This window comes from Heterodontus francisci, chromosome 18, assembly GCF_036365525.1.
Source record: "Heterodontus francisci isolate sHetFra1 chromosome 18, sHetFra1.hap1, whole genome shotgun sequence".
NCBI classification, from domain to species: domain Eukaryota; kingdom Metazoa; phylum Chordata; class Chondrichthyes; order Heterodontiformes; family Heterodontidae; genus Heterodontus; species Heterodontus francisci.
Genome location: NC_090388.1, coordinates 7352771 through 7369630, shown reverse-complemented (window position 1 = coordinate 7369630; position 16860 = coordinate 7352771). Strand labels below are relative to the sequence as shown.

At 44.7% G+C, this 16860-nt stretch overlaps 1 protein-coding gene across 1 annotated transcript in view; it reads right to left on the bottom strand.

Annotated features, from left to right (window-relative positions):
- The window catches only part of LOC137379417 (CD9 antigen-like), a 38546-nt gene that overhangs the window by 5450 nt on the left and 16236 nt on the right, over positions 1 to 16860 (bottom strand). The window contains exons 3-6 of the mRNA XM_068050199.1: positions 12443 to 12540; positions 8085 to 8159; positions 5709 to 5807; positions 2195 to 2263 (exon numbers count right to left, since the gene is read on the bottom strand). Of these exons, the coding sequence (XP_067906300.1) occupies positions 2195 to 2263; positions 5709 to 5807; positions 8085 to 8159; positions 12443 to 12540 (341 nt within the window). The remainder of the gene's footprint in view (positions 1 to 2194; positions 2264 to 5708; positions 5808 to 8084; positions 8160 to 12442; positions 12541 to 16860) is intronic.

Here is a 16860-nt window from a genome sequence, read left to right as displayed (position 1 = left end):
GTCTGTGGGATCTTGCTGTGTACAAATTGGCTGCTGCGTTTCCTACACTGCAACAGCGACTACACTTCAAAAGTACTTCATTGGCTGCCAGGTGCTTTGGGACATCTTGAGGTCATGAAAGGTTGCTGTTTAAATGGGAATCTTCCTGTTCTTTAATGATACCAACAATCTGAGCTCTGCACTTTGCTGTAGTTTATTATCCAGGGTCATTCGTGATCAAACCCCACAAATTTCCCTGAAAAATGAGCACAAACTTTGCTCTGTACCTTTAAAGTCCTTCATGATTTTGAATTTGCAAGTGGACTTCTCCCAAACCTATTCAAGGGCGATTTTCAGCTGGGCTATCGATTCTGCTCAAATCCACCATCATTGTCTTTTATAAGTACTGGACATTTAGGGCCTGATTCTATCTCCCTGTCCCCCATCTGGAGAGGGTAAGATGGTTGGGGGGGGGGTGGTTGTTGGTGGTGGTGGGGCTCGGTGGAGAGGGAGGTTTAACCCAGATTCCCAACATGTTCACATCCCTTGCTATTTTTACTTGTCTGTCTTCAGCCCTAACCCAGAGGAATGGGAATGGGCGCCTAATTGAAATGGCAGTGTCATGTCCTGTGATTCTGTCGAGACATTCCCGCTGTTTTACCAGAAGGCTGACAACGGCCTGTCAGAATAAGGCAAGGTTTCAGGCCAGGAGGAGTAGGAGGTCTGGCCCCACAGATATATTTTAGCTCCCTCGCCTGACACCATCCCCCTCCCTGATTAAGGGAGCATTTCCCTAGCAGCCTGACCCCCTTCACCACCCACCCCCCCACCCCAACAAATGTTGACTCCCGCCTGCTGATGGCAATGCCATTCCCGCCAATTTCAAGCGGGATTCAAAGTTTGGGCTGGGGGGTTGGGAGGGGGGGGTGGGGAATTTTGGGGGCGGGGAAGTTTGGAGGCAGCGACAGAAGGTTTACCACCTGCTTCAGTCCCCTGATTCCTCCCCCCTGCACCGTGCCACCGCCCGCGCCCCCCACCCCCCCACCCCCAAGCTCAAAGTTAAATCAGCTCGTCAGATACAGGAACGCTTTAACATTGAACACGTCTAACATAAAACATCTCAAGGAAGGTCTGAAATGAGAAGTCTGTCTAATTAAATTTTTCCCCCTTATTGTTTGCCATCTCTTCTCTACAGATGTGGAGTGAGTGAGCGGTATGTCTCCAGGCCTATTCCGTTATACTGCCATGCAGACCCCCACCTGCCAAGATTGAGGCATATTAATTTTGTCATATAAACATTGATTTTAAACTGTTGCTGGAGTGAGGAAATGACTTGATAAACAGATCAGCACTGGCTGGAAAAATCATTTACATACTAACAGACAGTGCTTGTGGAGACAAAGGACCATTCACTGACACATTCAACCCACAATGGACTTTGATCACCAGACAGAGAAGGTGAGGAAGCTCACATTCCAGGATGACTGCTAAGATGGCCGAATCCACAAACAGACGTGGTCAAACCAGCTGGTCACATGACTAACCTGCTGGGCAACCTGAGTTTTTTTGAATTGTACAGAGAGTTTGAGAGAGAGACTGTTTGCTCCTAGACTGTAAAGACCTCTCCTGGCTGGCTCGTCAGAGCCTCTCCTGTCTGCTCCCATCTCTTCCTCACAGAACTCCAAACCCACTGAAGACGTAAACCTCAAGAGAGATAAGTGTCCTACATCGAACAAGGTTTAAGAAGAATATTGGGCCCCAACAAAAAGCAAGACCTACCTATAATCAAGGACTCTACAGCGAGCTTGAACAGTAACCTAAAGCATCTTCATATATTGCCTCAAACTCATCCACTTTATTTTTTCTGCTGTTTTCTATCTCTACCTGCATGGGCGTATCGCGTATGCACGCTAGCATGGGCATGTCACTTATCAGTAGGCATTAACCGAATTAGAGTTTAAGTTTAATAAAGTTCAACCTTTCTTCTTTAAACTTAAAAAAACTTGTTTGTGCTGGTTTCTTTGCCTTTTAATTGGAAAGCAGTGAACAAGGATTCACCAAGGGGGAACTAAAACATGGTGTGTTTAAAATAAAACCCTGTTACGGTAAGACCAGGTGAAGGCTAAGAGGGAACCCTAGACCCCTTTCTCACCGGGTCGTAACAATATACTAATCTCACCTCCTGCAAAGACAATATTGAGGGTTAGAACCTTACCTTATATTGTGAACCTTTGCTACATCCCCTGGTGTTCCCCGATTTATCTTTGTAACCACAGCAGTCCAACTAAAGCCCAAAAATATTTCTGTTAGTTAGCACAAAAGAAGAAAACATTTACACCATACAACACAAAAGAGAAATCTTAACAACCATTGGCAAAACAAATATTCAATTTGCCATTAATGTTTCAACTTGTTGTCCCTGATGTAGTCTGGAGTTATTGCCATTGTGGAGGCTGGATCATTGAGTCAGTTAACTCGGGATTAACCTGCCATGAACCTGTTGACCTGTTGAGAGAAGTACCCAGGCTACTTAGTTCGGTAATAACATTATTAGACCCACAGATACAGATCCAATTTTCAAAAGAAAGATCTTAAAACTGGGGCAGGAGCTGCTGATTCCAGAAGGGAGGTAGATAAAACAAGATTGTAAGTCATCCTGTGCCAATTGTTAATTGGATTATTTTTATTCATTAACGGGATGTGAGTGCAGCAGAATTTAATGCCCATCCCTAATTGCCCTTGAGAAGGCGGTGGTGAGCTGCCTTCTTGAACCATTGCAGTCCATGTGGTGTGAGTTCTAGGATTTTGATCCAGCGACAGTGAAGGAACGGTCGATGTATTCCTAAGTCAAGATGGTGTGTGGCTTGGAGGGAAGTTGCAGGTTGTGGGGTTCCCATGCGCCTGCTACCCTTAACATTCTAGGTGGTAGAGGTCATAGCTTTGGAAGGTACTGTTGAAGGAGCCTTGGTGAGTTGCTGCAGTGCATCTTGTAGATGGTACACACTGCTGCCACTGTATGCCTGTGGTGGAAGGAGTGAATGTTTAAGTCGGTGAATGGGGTGCTGATCAAGTGAGTTGCTTTATCCTGGATGTTGTCGAGTTTCTTGAGTATTGTTGGAGCTGCACCCATCCAGGCAAGTGGAGAGCATTCCATCACACTCCGGACTTGTGCCTTGTAGATGGTGGAAAGTCCAGGTAGGTGACCTGTTCTCCAACTATCTCTTAACATCCTGCTCAGTCAACCAGCAGATGACTTGCAGGGAGGTTCTGTGAGGATTTTCTTTATTATAAGGGTGGTATGTGGAACAGATTACCAGCACAGGTGGTAGAATAAGAAACATTAATGGGTTTCAAGAAGGAATTAGATGGGTTCTTGTCAACAAATGAGATTCAGGGATATTAGAAATGCGCCAACAGAACACTGTGGCTAGAAGAGCTAGATGGGCCAAAGGGAGTACTGAAGGTAGGTGGACTAGATGGACCGAATGTCTTCTCCTGCTTGACACTGTTCATATGTTACTCTGAGTAATCCAGGCTGACAAGGGTCGCCAATTCTGTTTGGGTGTATTCCTGGACTTTTCATCACATGACTTCCCATCTTGATCCAGCCGGCCCCCACACTCGCCATTGGCCCACCTCTAAGCCAATTGGAAAGGACCAAACTCTTCTGTAACCCAATTGGATGAATCTTGATTGTCAGTGAAACAACCATTTATTTCCCCCCCAACTCAAATACTTCTAAAGAAAATAAATTAAAATGTTCAAAGAAAATGTAAAAAACACACTTTTGTTTTGTGCCCACTATGATTTTACTCCCAGGTTTTGCTCTGAGTAGTGTCCAGGGGATTAATCTTTAATTCCTGGAGATACCAGCATGATCCTGGAGGGTTAATAACCTTAAGGATAAATCATCCAGTGATTTTACTCTCTGGAGTTTAGAAGAATGAGAGGAGATCTAATTGAGGTATATAAGATAATTAAGGGGATTGACAAAGTAGACATAGAGAGGATGTTTCCTCTTGTGGGGCAATCTAGAACGAGAGGTCATAGTTTTAAGATAAGGGGTAGCAGATTTAAAACAGGGATGAGGAGAAATTACATCTCTCAAAGGGTCGTGAGTTTGTGGAATTCACTACCCCAGAGTGCGGGGGATGCCAGGACATTGGGTAAATTTAAGGAGGAGATGGACAGATTTTTAATTAGTAATGGGTTGAAGGGTTATGGAGAACGGGCAGGAAAGTGGGGTTGAGGCTGAGATGAGATCAGCCATGATCGTATTGAATGGCGGAGCAGGCTCGAGGGGCTGAATGGCCTACTCCTGCTCCTAGTTCTTATGTTCTTATGTTATGTTCCATAAAGGAGCAATCCTGCTCTCTGTCCCCAATGGTTCCTGTTAATTACATATCTGGGATCCTGGAATCAGTGTGAAGTTATTTACATATCTGACCACCAACATGTTTCACTATTTGGACAATGAGACCGTAAATTTCTTTCTAAAATCTTGCCCATGAGTTGACAAATCCGACAAGCGTTTTGCTGCTGCCAAAGTTGCACAATGCCTGATATTCCCCATCCAATGCACAATTGTCTCCCACTTACATAGAGAGGTTGTGACTCACTGGGAAGTTCTCTCTTGTCTGAAACCAGAAAGCTGTGGGTTCAAGTACTACTACAGAGAATTGAGTGTGTAATCCATATGGATATTGTCAGTGTAGTACTGAGGGACAGCTGCAGTGTCAGAGGTACTGCCTTTTGGTTGAGACTTTACACTGAGGCACCAGCCCTGTGAGATGGCCATAAAATATCCCATGACACTATTTCCAAGAAGAGCTGGTGTCCTGGGCCAATATTCATTTCTCAATCACTGTAACAGATTATCTGGTCATTTATCATATTGCTGTGGGAGCTTGTTGTGCACTAATTGATTGCCTCATTGCAATAAAATGCGTTTCATTGGCTATAAAGTGCTTTGGGAGGTCCTGAGGTTGTGAAAGGTGTTTTATAAAAGGAAGTTCTTTCTTTCAGAGCACTGAAGGCTGGAGAGGGACCACTGGTCAAGCCTCTCCCACCCAATCAGGAATGTTACCATGGAGATAACTGCACATAGGGTTGGTGACACATTTGGCGTAGACCCATACAGGACATCCCCAACACACTAGCGACACCTCAGTATTTACCTGCAGTGACAATAAGGGTCCTAAAGCAAGAGGCACATTGGTGTGAGTTCGGAGTCACAAATAGGCCAGACTGGTTAAGGACATTAGAATTATAGAATGGTACAGCACAGAAGGAGGCCATGCAACCCATTGTGCCTGTGCTGGCTCGTTTAAAGTAAACCATTTGGATTCAAAATATTTTGTCACAGAGAGTTATTATGATCTGGAATGCACTACCTGAAAGGATGCTGGAATCAGATTAATAGGAAATTCCAAAAGGCAACTGGACATTCACTTATGATGAGAACTAATATCCAGGGCTATGGGGAGAAAGCTGGGGAGTGGGACTAAATTAAACAGGACTTGCAAAGAGCCTGCACAAGCACGATGAGCTGAATGGTCTCCTCCTGTGCTGTAATATTGTTTGGCCGCTTTTCAAACTGAATTCAAATCTCAAATTGTCATGGTTGGATTCAAAGCTCTTGTTCTCTGGATTATTAATCCAGTCTCTGGATTACTAGCCCAGTAACATAACCACTGCACTAGGGTAACCCACAAACATACTCAACCTACAGTTTTGTGCAGTGCTTTGATCATGCACTGAAAGTCAACATCATCTTCCTTGCTCAAATCAACGGTCCCAGCATAGGCATCCTGCAACTGCTTAATGACCTGGATGGGAAATAGGGAAAAAAACAATCTCAGTTTGCTGGTCTGTTGGTGCAAAGATTTCCTTTCACATAGCACAAGCACTGTAGCAACATATTTGGATTTGTGCCCAAAATCGGTGGCAAAGCAGTGAAGGCGGGTTGAGGCCCAATCAAAATTCGGCCTCGGACCCTTGTTCGCATTAAAGGGGCAGTATTTCTGTGCCTCCTGGAGGGGCACTGTTGCTCCTGCTACAGTTTTGTCAGCCGTAGCTCAGTGGGAAGCATTCTCACCTGAGTCAGGGGTTGTGGGTTCGAGTCCCACTCCAGAGCATGAAATCCAGGCTGACACTCCCAATGTAGTACCGAGGGAGTGCTGCACTGTAAAAGGTTCTATCTTTCAGGTGATATGTTGAACAAAGGCCCCGTCTGCCCTCTCAAGTGGGCATAAAGGATCCCATGGCACTAACTCAAGTTCTCCCCAGTGTCCTGACCAATATTTACCCCTCAATCAACGTCACAAGAAAGAGATTATTTGGTTGCTTATCTAATTTCTGTTCGTTTAGGGATGGAATTTCAGGGCTGGATTTTGTTCTCCCCCAGGCGTTGTGTTCCGTGGTGGGGAGGGCCTGAAGATGCCTCTGGGAGAGGACCACCACGTGCTCCGATGCCGGGAGGGTCCGGCCCAATATTGCCAGCGGTAGCGAGGCTTCGTGGCGGCCCCTCTGCCACTCGGTGATGGGAACCACATTTGAATATTTTAAAAAATGTAAATGAATGAATTAATGAAACTTAACGGCACCACCTGATGTCCCGCTGTGATCTTCGGCCCAGTGGCCGGCACTCCCGCGCGTTTGGATCCCTGTCTGGGGCAATGAGAGGCCACACTAGTGGGGAGGGGGGAGGAGGTAAATTTCTCAGTGCGGGGGTGGGGGGGGAGGAAGGGGTCAAAGTAACGTCATGGCTGTAGGGGATGGTGGGAAGGGTTGCAGCTGAAAGTTTGTGCAGTGTTGGGGGGGGGGGGGAGGTCAGATGGTAAAGGTAAGTGTTTTGGGGGGGGAAAGGTCAAATAATTAATTTAATTGTTCTTGGGATGGGCGAGGGGCAAAAGAAATGTATTTATTTGTATTCACTTTATCTTTAAATATTCAAATTTCCTGGTAGGGCTGACAGCCCTTTCAAAATGGCGTCAGTGCCTGGGCACAGCAGCTGAAGCCATTGCCGGGGACGGACAGCCCGCCCTCTCCACGTGATCGGGGGTGGGGGACAGCCCGTCCCGGCTATTTAAATGAGCCGCAGAACGGAAGATTGCAGCGGTTCCGCGACATGGGGCCCGCATGGGCAGGCACCTTATTTTTGTCGCCCATCGCCGACATCAGCAGCGGGCACAAAAGATTCAGCCCTCAGATTGGGGCCTAGGTAGCTGAAGGCACGGCCACCAATAGCGGGGCAAAAGGAAGTGAGATGCATAAAAGACACAGAGTCAGAGGGATGGAGGTTTTGTGAGGGTTGTAGGGCTGGAGGAGGTTACAGAGATAGAGCATGGAGAGGGTCATGGATGATTCAAATAAATGGATGAGAATTTTAAATTCCAAGTGTCGGGATAATTGGAAGCCAACGTACGTCAATGAGATGCGGAGTGATGGATGAGAAACTTCCATGGAGATAACTGCACCGTAGGGTTGGTGACACATTTGGTGCAGCCCCATACAGGACATCCCCAACACACTAGCAACACCTCAGTATTTACCTGCAGTGACATTGAGGGTCCTAAAGCAAGAGGCTAGAATTCCCAGCTGGAGTTGCAGTCTAGAACCAACAGAATGCCATGGGGAATTCTTTGTGAACTGTCCAGATTGTGGAACGTGCCAAATATGTCACATGCTGCAATTTTCAACACCTCCTCCTCACTTCTCTGTCCTACCTTCTATTCAAATGAAAACATTCCCTTATATGAATTATTCATTCTCGGTACATGGGCGTCACTGGCAAATAGTCAGTACCTCCCATTACAGCACCATAATCTAACAGATATCCTTTGTAAGTTCATCTCATCTTAATAAATATCGCACTTGATGGTGGCATCATCAGTTTGACACATTGCTGTTCATAACTCAATGAGATCCCAACATTTCATATATTCTGAGACAACACTCAGGGATCCCCATCAGAGGATTGAAATTTTGATAGGATTTTCAACAATTATTTGGGCAAAATGAATTCATACCCAGCCGATGGCCAACACTGACAGCCAGAAAATCAGAAATAAAAACATGCTACGTCAGACACAAAATAAACTTACCTCGTCTTTTTGTACAAATGCCCAGATAGCGACTGCCATTTCAATCAGAAATAAAAGCACAATAAGTGCAAGATACTGAAAGAGAAAGGGAAGGACGAGTGAGATACACGTAACCAGGATCCCCATAATAACTTGTCCGATTTTACCTAATTCATTGTAATAACGATACAGGTCCTGAAACTCCTGGGTTGAAACATAGGAACAGAAGGAGGCCATTCGTCCCCTCAAGCATGCTGTGCCATTCAATGAGATTGTGGATGATCTGTATCGTAACTCTATCTACCTACATTGCTGCTATAACCTTTGATACCCTTACCCAACAAAAACCTATCAATCCCAGTTCTGAAATTTTCAATTGATCCCCTGCTCAACAGCTTTTTGGGGGAGATAGTTCCAGATTTCCACTACCCCTTATGTGTAGAAGTGCTTCCTGACATCACTCCGAGCTCAAATTTTAAAGTTATGCCTCCTTGTTCTGAATTCCCCCACTAGAGGAAATAGTTTCTTTCTATCTTTAATCATCTTAAATACTTCAATTAAATCAGTTCTTAATCTTCTATCTTTATGGGAATGCAAGCCTTATCTATACAACCTGTCCTCATAATTTAACCATTTGAGTCCCAGTATCATTCTGGGGAATTTAAGTCTGCTAGAATTCCGCTGCCATTCAAACTGTATCGTTAAATTCCAGACAGGGAGGATTTTTAGTCCCTGCAACCCTCAGGGGGTGTGGCAGGGGTGGGAGTCTCCAGGAGTTCTAAGGGAATTACCTCCTCTATCCTCTTGAAAGGCTTCAATGGAACTCATGCCATCACCAAACCTTTACTAGACCAAGGTAATCAACTGTAGAGGGGATCAATTAATCTTTCTGGCATTGCAGTGATTCCAGTGGGAGCTGAAGACTGGCCTCAAAGGGGCTGGAAAACCCTCAAGTGGAAGGGCAAAGCACCACTCACCAAACCAATGTTGGCCATTGTGATTGTCACTAGCCACATGTGGCCTATAGGGAATCCAGATGTGGATAATTGCATTTCTGACCAGCAAATCAAAGAAGTGTAATAGACGCTGTCATTGGTCATGTGATCTCAATACTTGTATTCACAGAGTTAGTATTGCTGTCATGAATAGTCGATGCCACGAACTACATCGCGTAAGCACTGCTAATAAATGAGTTAGGACTGGGGTCATTACTCATTCAGTTTCATTGTTCCTTTTCTTGACACTTTTAGTTCACAAGTTCAAAAGGTTTTAGCAACTGTCACTGAAGATAATAAGACGTTCCACAGCTGTAACTCCCTCAAGAGAGAGTCACCGAGCATCGGATTATAATAAAACCACAGACAAAGGTTTGTTCTTGTACAGTGTCGCTGTTTGTTGAGACGAAATCTTGGGCGGGATCATACCAGCTGTGCAGAGGCAGCTTTGAAGGTGGGCAGGGAGGGAAATTCCGTATTTATCGCATCAGGTCGATCACCTGACACTTTCCCGCCTCCGACCAATGTTGCCGGGGGTGGAAGAGTAACAGAAGTGGCTACCCATCCAGCAGCGGTGGATAGTCAATTCGTGGCAATTATCTGGCCACTTGGGGCCATAGTGGGGATGCTGCTGGGATCCTACTGGTGACAAACAGCTGAGGGCAAAGCCCGGAAAGACCCTGCAGGCAGCCTCCGGCAGCAGGCCAGAGGAGCCAGTGAGGCCCTGTGCATTTAACCCCCTACCCCCACCTTCCCAGAGCCATCTCTGCCAGAGGGCCACAGCTGCGGTCACAGGTCATCCTGGAGAGGGACCCTCTCCACAATGACGCCCTGGTAGCTGTGGCCGCAAATAATTGTAAATAGTTTGCAGGTCTCCGGAAGGCACTTCCATCTTGGGGCGCCCTCATCGTCTCCTACCTGCCGCAGCAGCGCCCACCTCTACCTCCGCAGAACCTGTGATTGGACCAGCCCCGTGCCTGCCACACCAGCCATCTTTAGTTGGACGGTACCCCCGAAGGCGGCCTCTTAATTGGCCACCTCCGATAAGATTGCGCAAGCAGCTGGCTGGGCATCACCAGCAGGGTCAGGACCTGCTTTTGGTCCTGTCCTCTGAAAACCTTTAAAGGCAGTAAGATTCTGCCCCGTGATTGGGTTCTATTTTAAAATAAGTTCCCCTTTTGTATAAGATCTGCCATATTTCCATAAATTTTTTAATCAGTCAATGTGAACAGCTGAACAGGAAGTGATGGGTTGTTTGGTAATAGTACAGCACACACACACAAATAATGGCCAAGTCTCAAGTTGCTGATACACAGAATTATATAAAATGTACAGCACAAGAACAGGACACTCAACCCAACTCTGGGAACTGGGAGAGGCTTAAAAAAGAGCAAAGGAAGACTAAGAGGATAGAGCTGCAAAAAAGGTGTACAAAATTACCAAAACAAGACTAAAACAAGAGGTTTTTCAAATGTATTAGAAGGTAACAGGTAGTGAAGGGTAATGTGACCCTTTAAAATATTGCAAATGAAAATAATGAAGTGGAAGACTTGTGAATAATTAGTCTGTCAATCTTCACAATACAGAAATTGGATAGCATAACACGACAGGGAAACTAATGAATGAACAACTAGAACTCACTAAAGCTAACAGAAGCAAGAAAGCGGTATTAGAAAAAATAATGGCACTAAAGACGGACAAAACTGAAGATGTGGAACTAAGCCTGACTGCTCTTTCAAAGAGCCAGCACAGGCACTGGGGCCGAATGGCCTCCTTCTGTACTTTTATTTTCTATGATTCTAAATGCCCAGCACTTCATGGCTTGTACTGCAGTGTTTTAAAGCAAGTACGTGAGGAAATTGTAGATGCTTTAGCTATAATCTTCCAAAGTTCTCTCAATTCAGGAATTGTCTCTTTATACTGGAAAGTTACAAATGTTAATTGAGTTAATTAGTTAAGAAAGGTGAGAGGGGGAAACCAGAAAATTATAGACCTGTCAATCTAATGTCTGTTGCAAGGGCGTTATTGGAATCTATAGTTAAGGACAGAGTGACTCAGTATTTAGATAATTTAAACTGATTAGAGAGAGCCAACATGTAAAGGATAGGCTATGTATATCGAACTATTAAAATCTTTTGAGGAAGTATCTCAAGTAGTAGACTACGGATGTATTTATATGGGCTACAAGAAGGCACTTGATAAGGTTCCACATAAGAGGCTGTTAGCTAAAATTAAAGCACATGGAATTAAGGGAGAATTATTAACCTGATTAGGTGATTAGTTAGGCAATAGGAGAGAGAGTTGAGATAATGAATTGGCAATTGAATTGGAAGGATGTGACCAGTGGTGTCCCACATTATTCTGCGCTGGGGCCTCAACTATTCATCATATTTATTTGTGACTGAGATAACAGAATATATAGTCACATATCCAAGCTTTCCGATGACATGAAAATTAATAGTATAGGAAGTAGTGTAGATAAGGGCATAAAAATATGGAACTACTGATAGATTGGGTGAATGGGCAAAACAGTGAGAGATAGTTTTCAATGTAGTTAAGTGTGAGGTCCTCCATTTTGGACCAATAAAGGAAAGATCCAAGTATTATTTATATAGTGAAAAGTTAGTTTAAAAAGATTTAGGCTACAAGGTACAATGATCACTAAAATACAGTAATTGGGGACAAAAAAAACAAATAGGCTAATGAAATATTAGACTTTATAATTCGAGGGCTAAAACATAAAAGGGAGGAGGTTTTGCTACAGCTTTACAAATCCCTGGTTAGACCACACCTGTGTACATTTCTGGACACTGCACACTAGGAAGGATATATTGGCCTTGGAAAGAATGCAGCATAGATTCAGCAAACTGTTATCAGGAGTGCTGAAGAAGGGTCACTGACCTGAAACGTTAACTCTGCTTCTCTCTCCACAGATGCTGCCAGACCTGCTGAGTGTTTCCAGCATTTCTTGTTTTTATTTTATTATTGTTACCAGGGCTCCATGGGTTAAATTATGAGAAGCGATTACATACACTAGGCCTGTATTCCCTGGAGTATAGAGAGTCAAGGGATGATTTGATTGAGGTTTTTTAGGACTCTGAAAGGAATGGATAGGGTAGATAGAGAGAAACACACAGTCAATGTACACACACAGACAATATACACACACACAGTCAATGTACACACACAGACAATATACACACACAGACAATATACACACACACATTCAATGTACACACAGACAATATACATAGTCAATATGCCAGACTACACATTCACTGGAATAATTAAGTTTCAATAAAGTTGTTTTTTTAATCATATTGATATTCCTGCACCAGTACTGACAACATTTCCAGGGCTTCAAGTGTAACTGGTAATACTTACAACCCAAAGCAAACACTTTGATTCCCGAGTTACAGCAAAGTATCCTGTGCAACCTGCAACCAACAACAAGCCTCCCGCTGTCCACATGGCATAAATAGCTAGAGAGAAAGCAGAAATTGGAATTGTAAAATTGTAAAACACAGGATCTTTTCTTTCATTGTGTTTGATTATTGCTCCAATCCCTTACCTCCCCTTCCCCTTCAGGGTGTTATTACCTCCCCGTCCCATGCCCATCTCTCCGTTCAAATTCCAGCCCATCTCACATCACTGAAACAGCTCCAGTCCATAACATCATCATCAGCTTGGACTGTGGTGTGTTTTCTCTCCTTGTCTTCCTTGATCCCTCCGCAGTGTTTGAAAAGGTTGACTGTACCAACCCTCCCCCGCTCCAGTTCTCCTCTGTTGTTCAGTTCTTTGGGACGGGCTTTGCATCATTCCACTGCTACCTGTCCAGACAAAGCAAGCATAACTCCAGTTATCCTCCATCTCCTGCACTCTCATCTCCAGGGTCTCATGTGACACATCCTGGGTCAACTTGTAATTCCTTCTGTAGGTGCTCTTCCTTGGCAACATCATCTGTAGACATGGGCTAGCTTCTGTACCTATATGCACACTGATGGCACCCAGCTCTCTCTCTCTCCACCACTTGGATCAGTCCCACAATCGCAACCCACTTCCCCCACAGACCACCCCACCCCATCTCATCTCCATCCCCACATAGAATTACATAGGATGTACAGTACAGAAATAGGACATTCAGCCCTACTGGTCCATGCCGGTGTTTATGCTCCACACAGAGCTCCTCACACTCCTCTTCATCGAACTTCATCATATAATGAAGAAGGTACGGGTGGAAGAAAGGAATGAAAGAAAGGAAAGAAGTGAGTGAAGGAAGAAAGGAAAGGTAGAAGGAAGGAAAGAAAGAAGGAGGGAAAGAAGAAAGAAAGGAAGGAACAGGAGAACGAAAGAAGGAAGGAAGCAGGGAGTGAAAAAGGAAAGAGGGAGGGAGGGAAGGAGGAAAGGAGAAAAAGAAGGAGGGAGGGAGGGAAGGAAGAAGTGAGGGAACGATAGCAGGAAGAAGGGAGAAAGGAAGGAGGGAATGAAGGAAGGAAGGAGGGAAGGAAAAAGGAAGGAGAGAGGGAGGGAAGGAAGAAGGAGAAAAGGGGAAGAGAGAAGGAAGGATGGGAGGGCAAGGAATGATGGAAGAAAGGCTGATGGTAGATAGTGGGATCAACACTCAGTATCTAATTGCCCGACTGCGATCAACAGCAGCATGAATCAAGCTGGACGGATATTCTATATAAACATTTGTTGCATCTGAGCTCCAGCTGAGCAGGGGAGCGCAATCCTAACAGATTATTTTCATTTCTGAGTGCACAAAATTGTCACATTGTTCTCTGATAACAAAAGCTTGATGAGCAACAGCAGCTTTTTCACAAGAATTATTAATCATTTCACTCCCTTCTATTTGGACTGAGGTTTAATGCATCTCTGTCATCATTGCCACTAAACAACAGGGGAAGTTATTTCCCAAGGATTCGCAAGATCAGCAGAAAGTATTCACAGTCATCCCATTATTACTGTTTCTCACAGTCCCAGGTACAGCTTACAGGAGGGGTGGTTGTTGACACAGTGGGGAGGTGGGCAGAGCAGGGGAAGCATGGAAGGATTTATAAGAGCATTGGAGCAGGAGCAGGCCATTCATCCCATCAAGCCTGTTCCGTCATTCTATTCAATCATGGCCGACTCATACCTCAGCTCTATTTACCTTCATCCCCTTACCCAGCAAAAACCTATCGATTTCAGTCTTGAAATTTTCAATTGAACCCCAGCATCCAAAGCTTTTTGGGAGAAGAGAGTTCCAGCTTTCCACAATCTTTGTGTGGAGAAGTGTTTCCTGGCATCTGTCCTGAATGGCCTAGTTCTAGTATTAAGGTTAAGTTCCCTTGTTCCGGACTCTCCCTACCAGAGGAAGTAGTTTGGCTGTACCAAATCAGATCCTTCAATCACGTTAGACGCTGCAAACAAATCACCCCTCAACTTTCTAAACTCAAGGAATTACAAGCCAAGTTTATGCAAACTGTACTCATAATTTAAACCTTTTATCCCCAGTATCAATCTGATGAACCAGCGATGTAGTAACTCCCTCGGCCATTATGAAGGGGCCAGTTTGGAAGGGGCCGTCAACAGTGCTATCAAACGGCAGTTGCTCAACAATAATCTGCTCAGTGAAGCTCAGTTTGGGTCCCAGGGCCACTCAGCTTCTAACCGCATAACAGACTTGGTCTAAACGTGGACAAAACAACTGAACACAAGAGGTGAGGTGAGGTGAGAGTGACTGCCTTTGACATCAAGGCAGCATTTGACCGGTATGGCATTATGGAGCCCTAGCAAAACTGGAGTCAATGAGAATCGGGGGAAAATTCTCCGCTGGTTGGAGTCATACCTAACATAAAGGAAGATGGTTGTGGTTGTTGGAGGTCAATCATCTCAGTTCCAGGTCATCACTGCAGGTGTTCCTCAGGGTAGTGTCCTAAGAACAAACATCTTCAGCTGCTTCATCAATGATCTTCCCTCCATCATAAGGTCAGAAGTGGGGATGTTTGCTGATGATTGCACAATGTTAAGCACCATTTGTGACTCCTCAGATACTGAAGCAGCCCATGTCAATATGCAGCAAGACCTGGACAATATCCAGGCTTGGGCTGATAAGTGGCAAGTAACATTTGTGCCACACAAGTAGCAGGTGTCATGCAGGCCTCCACCTGCCAAGCATGAGGCATATTAATTTTGCCACATGGACATTAAATTTCAAACTGTTGTTAAAGTGAAGAAAGGACTTGCTTTAAAAAAATTGCCAGATCGTGTTTGGAAAAAAATTTGCATATTAACAGACAGTGTTTGGAAGGACAAAGCAGCCATTCCCTGACACATTCAACCCACAATTGACTTTTGATCACCAGATGTTGAAGATGGGGGAGCTTGCATTCCAGGTTGACTGTTAAGATGGCCGAATACACATAAGGACATGATCAAACCAGCTACAGCTAGTCACATGAATAACCTGCTGGGAAACCTGAGTTTTTGTGAATTGTACAAACAGTTTGGGTAGAAAGCAGAATGTTCCTGGACTGAGAATCTCCTGTCTGCTCCCATCTCTTTCTCACAAGCCTCTGAATCCATTGAAGACACATGAACCCCAAGAGAGAGAAGTCTCCTAGAGCAAACAAGGTTTAAGAAGAATACTGGGCCCCAACGAAAAGCAAAATCTACCTACAATCAAGGAATCTACAGTGAGCTTGAAGAACCGTAACAAAAACTCTTCAGATATTGCCTCAAACTTTTCCACTTTATTTTTCTTCTGCTCTTTTCTGTCTCTATTTGCAGGTGTGTATTGTGTATACATGCTCGTGTGGGCTTGTCGTGTACCTGTAGGCGTTAACTGAATTAGAGTTTAAGTTTAAGTTTAATCAATTTCAACTTTTCTTCTTTAAACCTAAGAAAGCCTGTTTGTGTTGGTTTCTTTGCCTTATAATTGGAAAGTGGTGAACAAGGATTCACCAAGTGGGAGCTAAAAACACAGTGTGTTTAAAATTAAACCCTGTTACAGTAAGACCAGGTGAAGGCTGAAAGGGAACCCAAGACCTCTCTCACATGGTCATAACACAGGCAATGACCATCTCAAACAAGAGAGAATCTAACCACCTCCCCTTGATGTTCAATGACATGACCATCGCTGAATACCCACTATCAACATCCTGGGGGTCGCCATTGATCAGAAATTTAACTGGATCATTTGCATAAAATGCTGTGGCTACAAGAGCAGGTCAGAGGCTGGAAATTCTGAGGTAAGTAACTCACTTCTTGTCTCCCCAAAGCCTGCCCAACATCTACAACGCACAAGTCAGGAGTGTGATGGAATACTCTCCACTTACCTGGATGGGTGCAGCTCCAATAACGCTCAAGAAGCTCAACACCATTTAGGACAAAGCAGCCACTTGATTGGCACTCCCATCCACCAACTTCAGCATTCATGTCCTCCACCACTGATGCACAGTGGCAGCAGTGTGTACCATCTACAAGATGCACTGCAGCAACTCACCAAAGGTCCTTCAACAGCACCTTCCAAACCCACGACCTCAACCACCTAAAAAGGACATGGACAGCAGACGCATGGGAACACCACCACCTGCAATTTCCCCTCCAAGCCACACACCCATCCTGACTTGGAACTATATCGCCGTTCCTTCACTGTCACTGGGTCAAAATCCTGGAACTCCCTTCCTAACAGCACTCTGGATGTACCTACACCCCAAGGACAGCAGCAGTTCAAGAAGGCAGCTCACCACCACATTCTCAAGGGCAATTAGGGATGGGCAATAAATGCTGGCCTAGCCAGCGATGCCCACATCCCATGA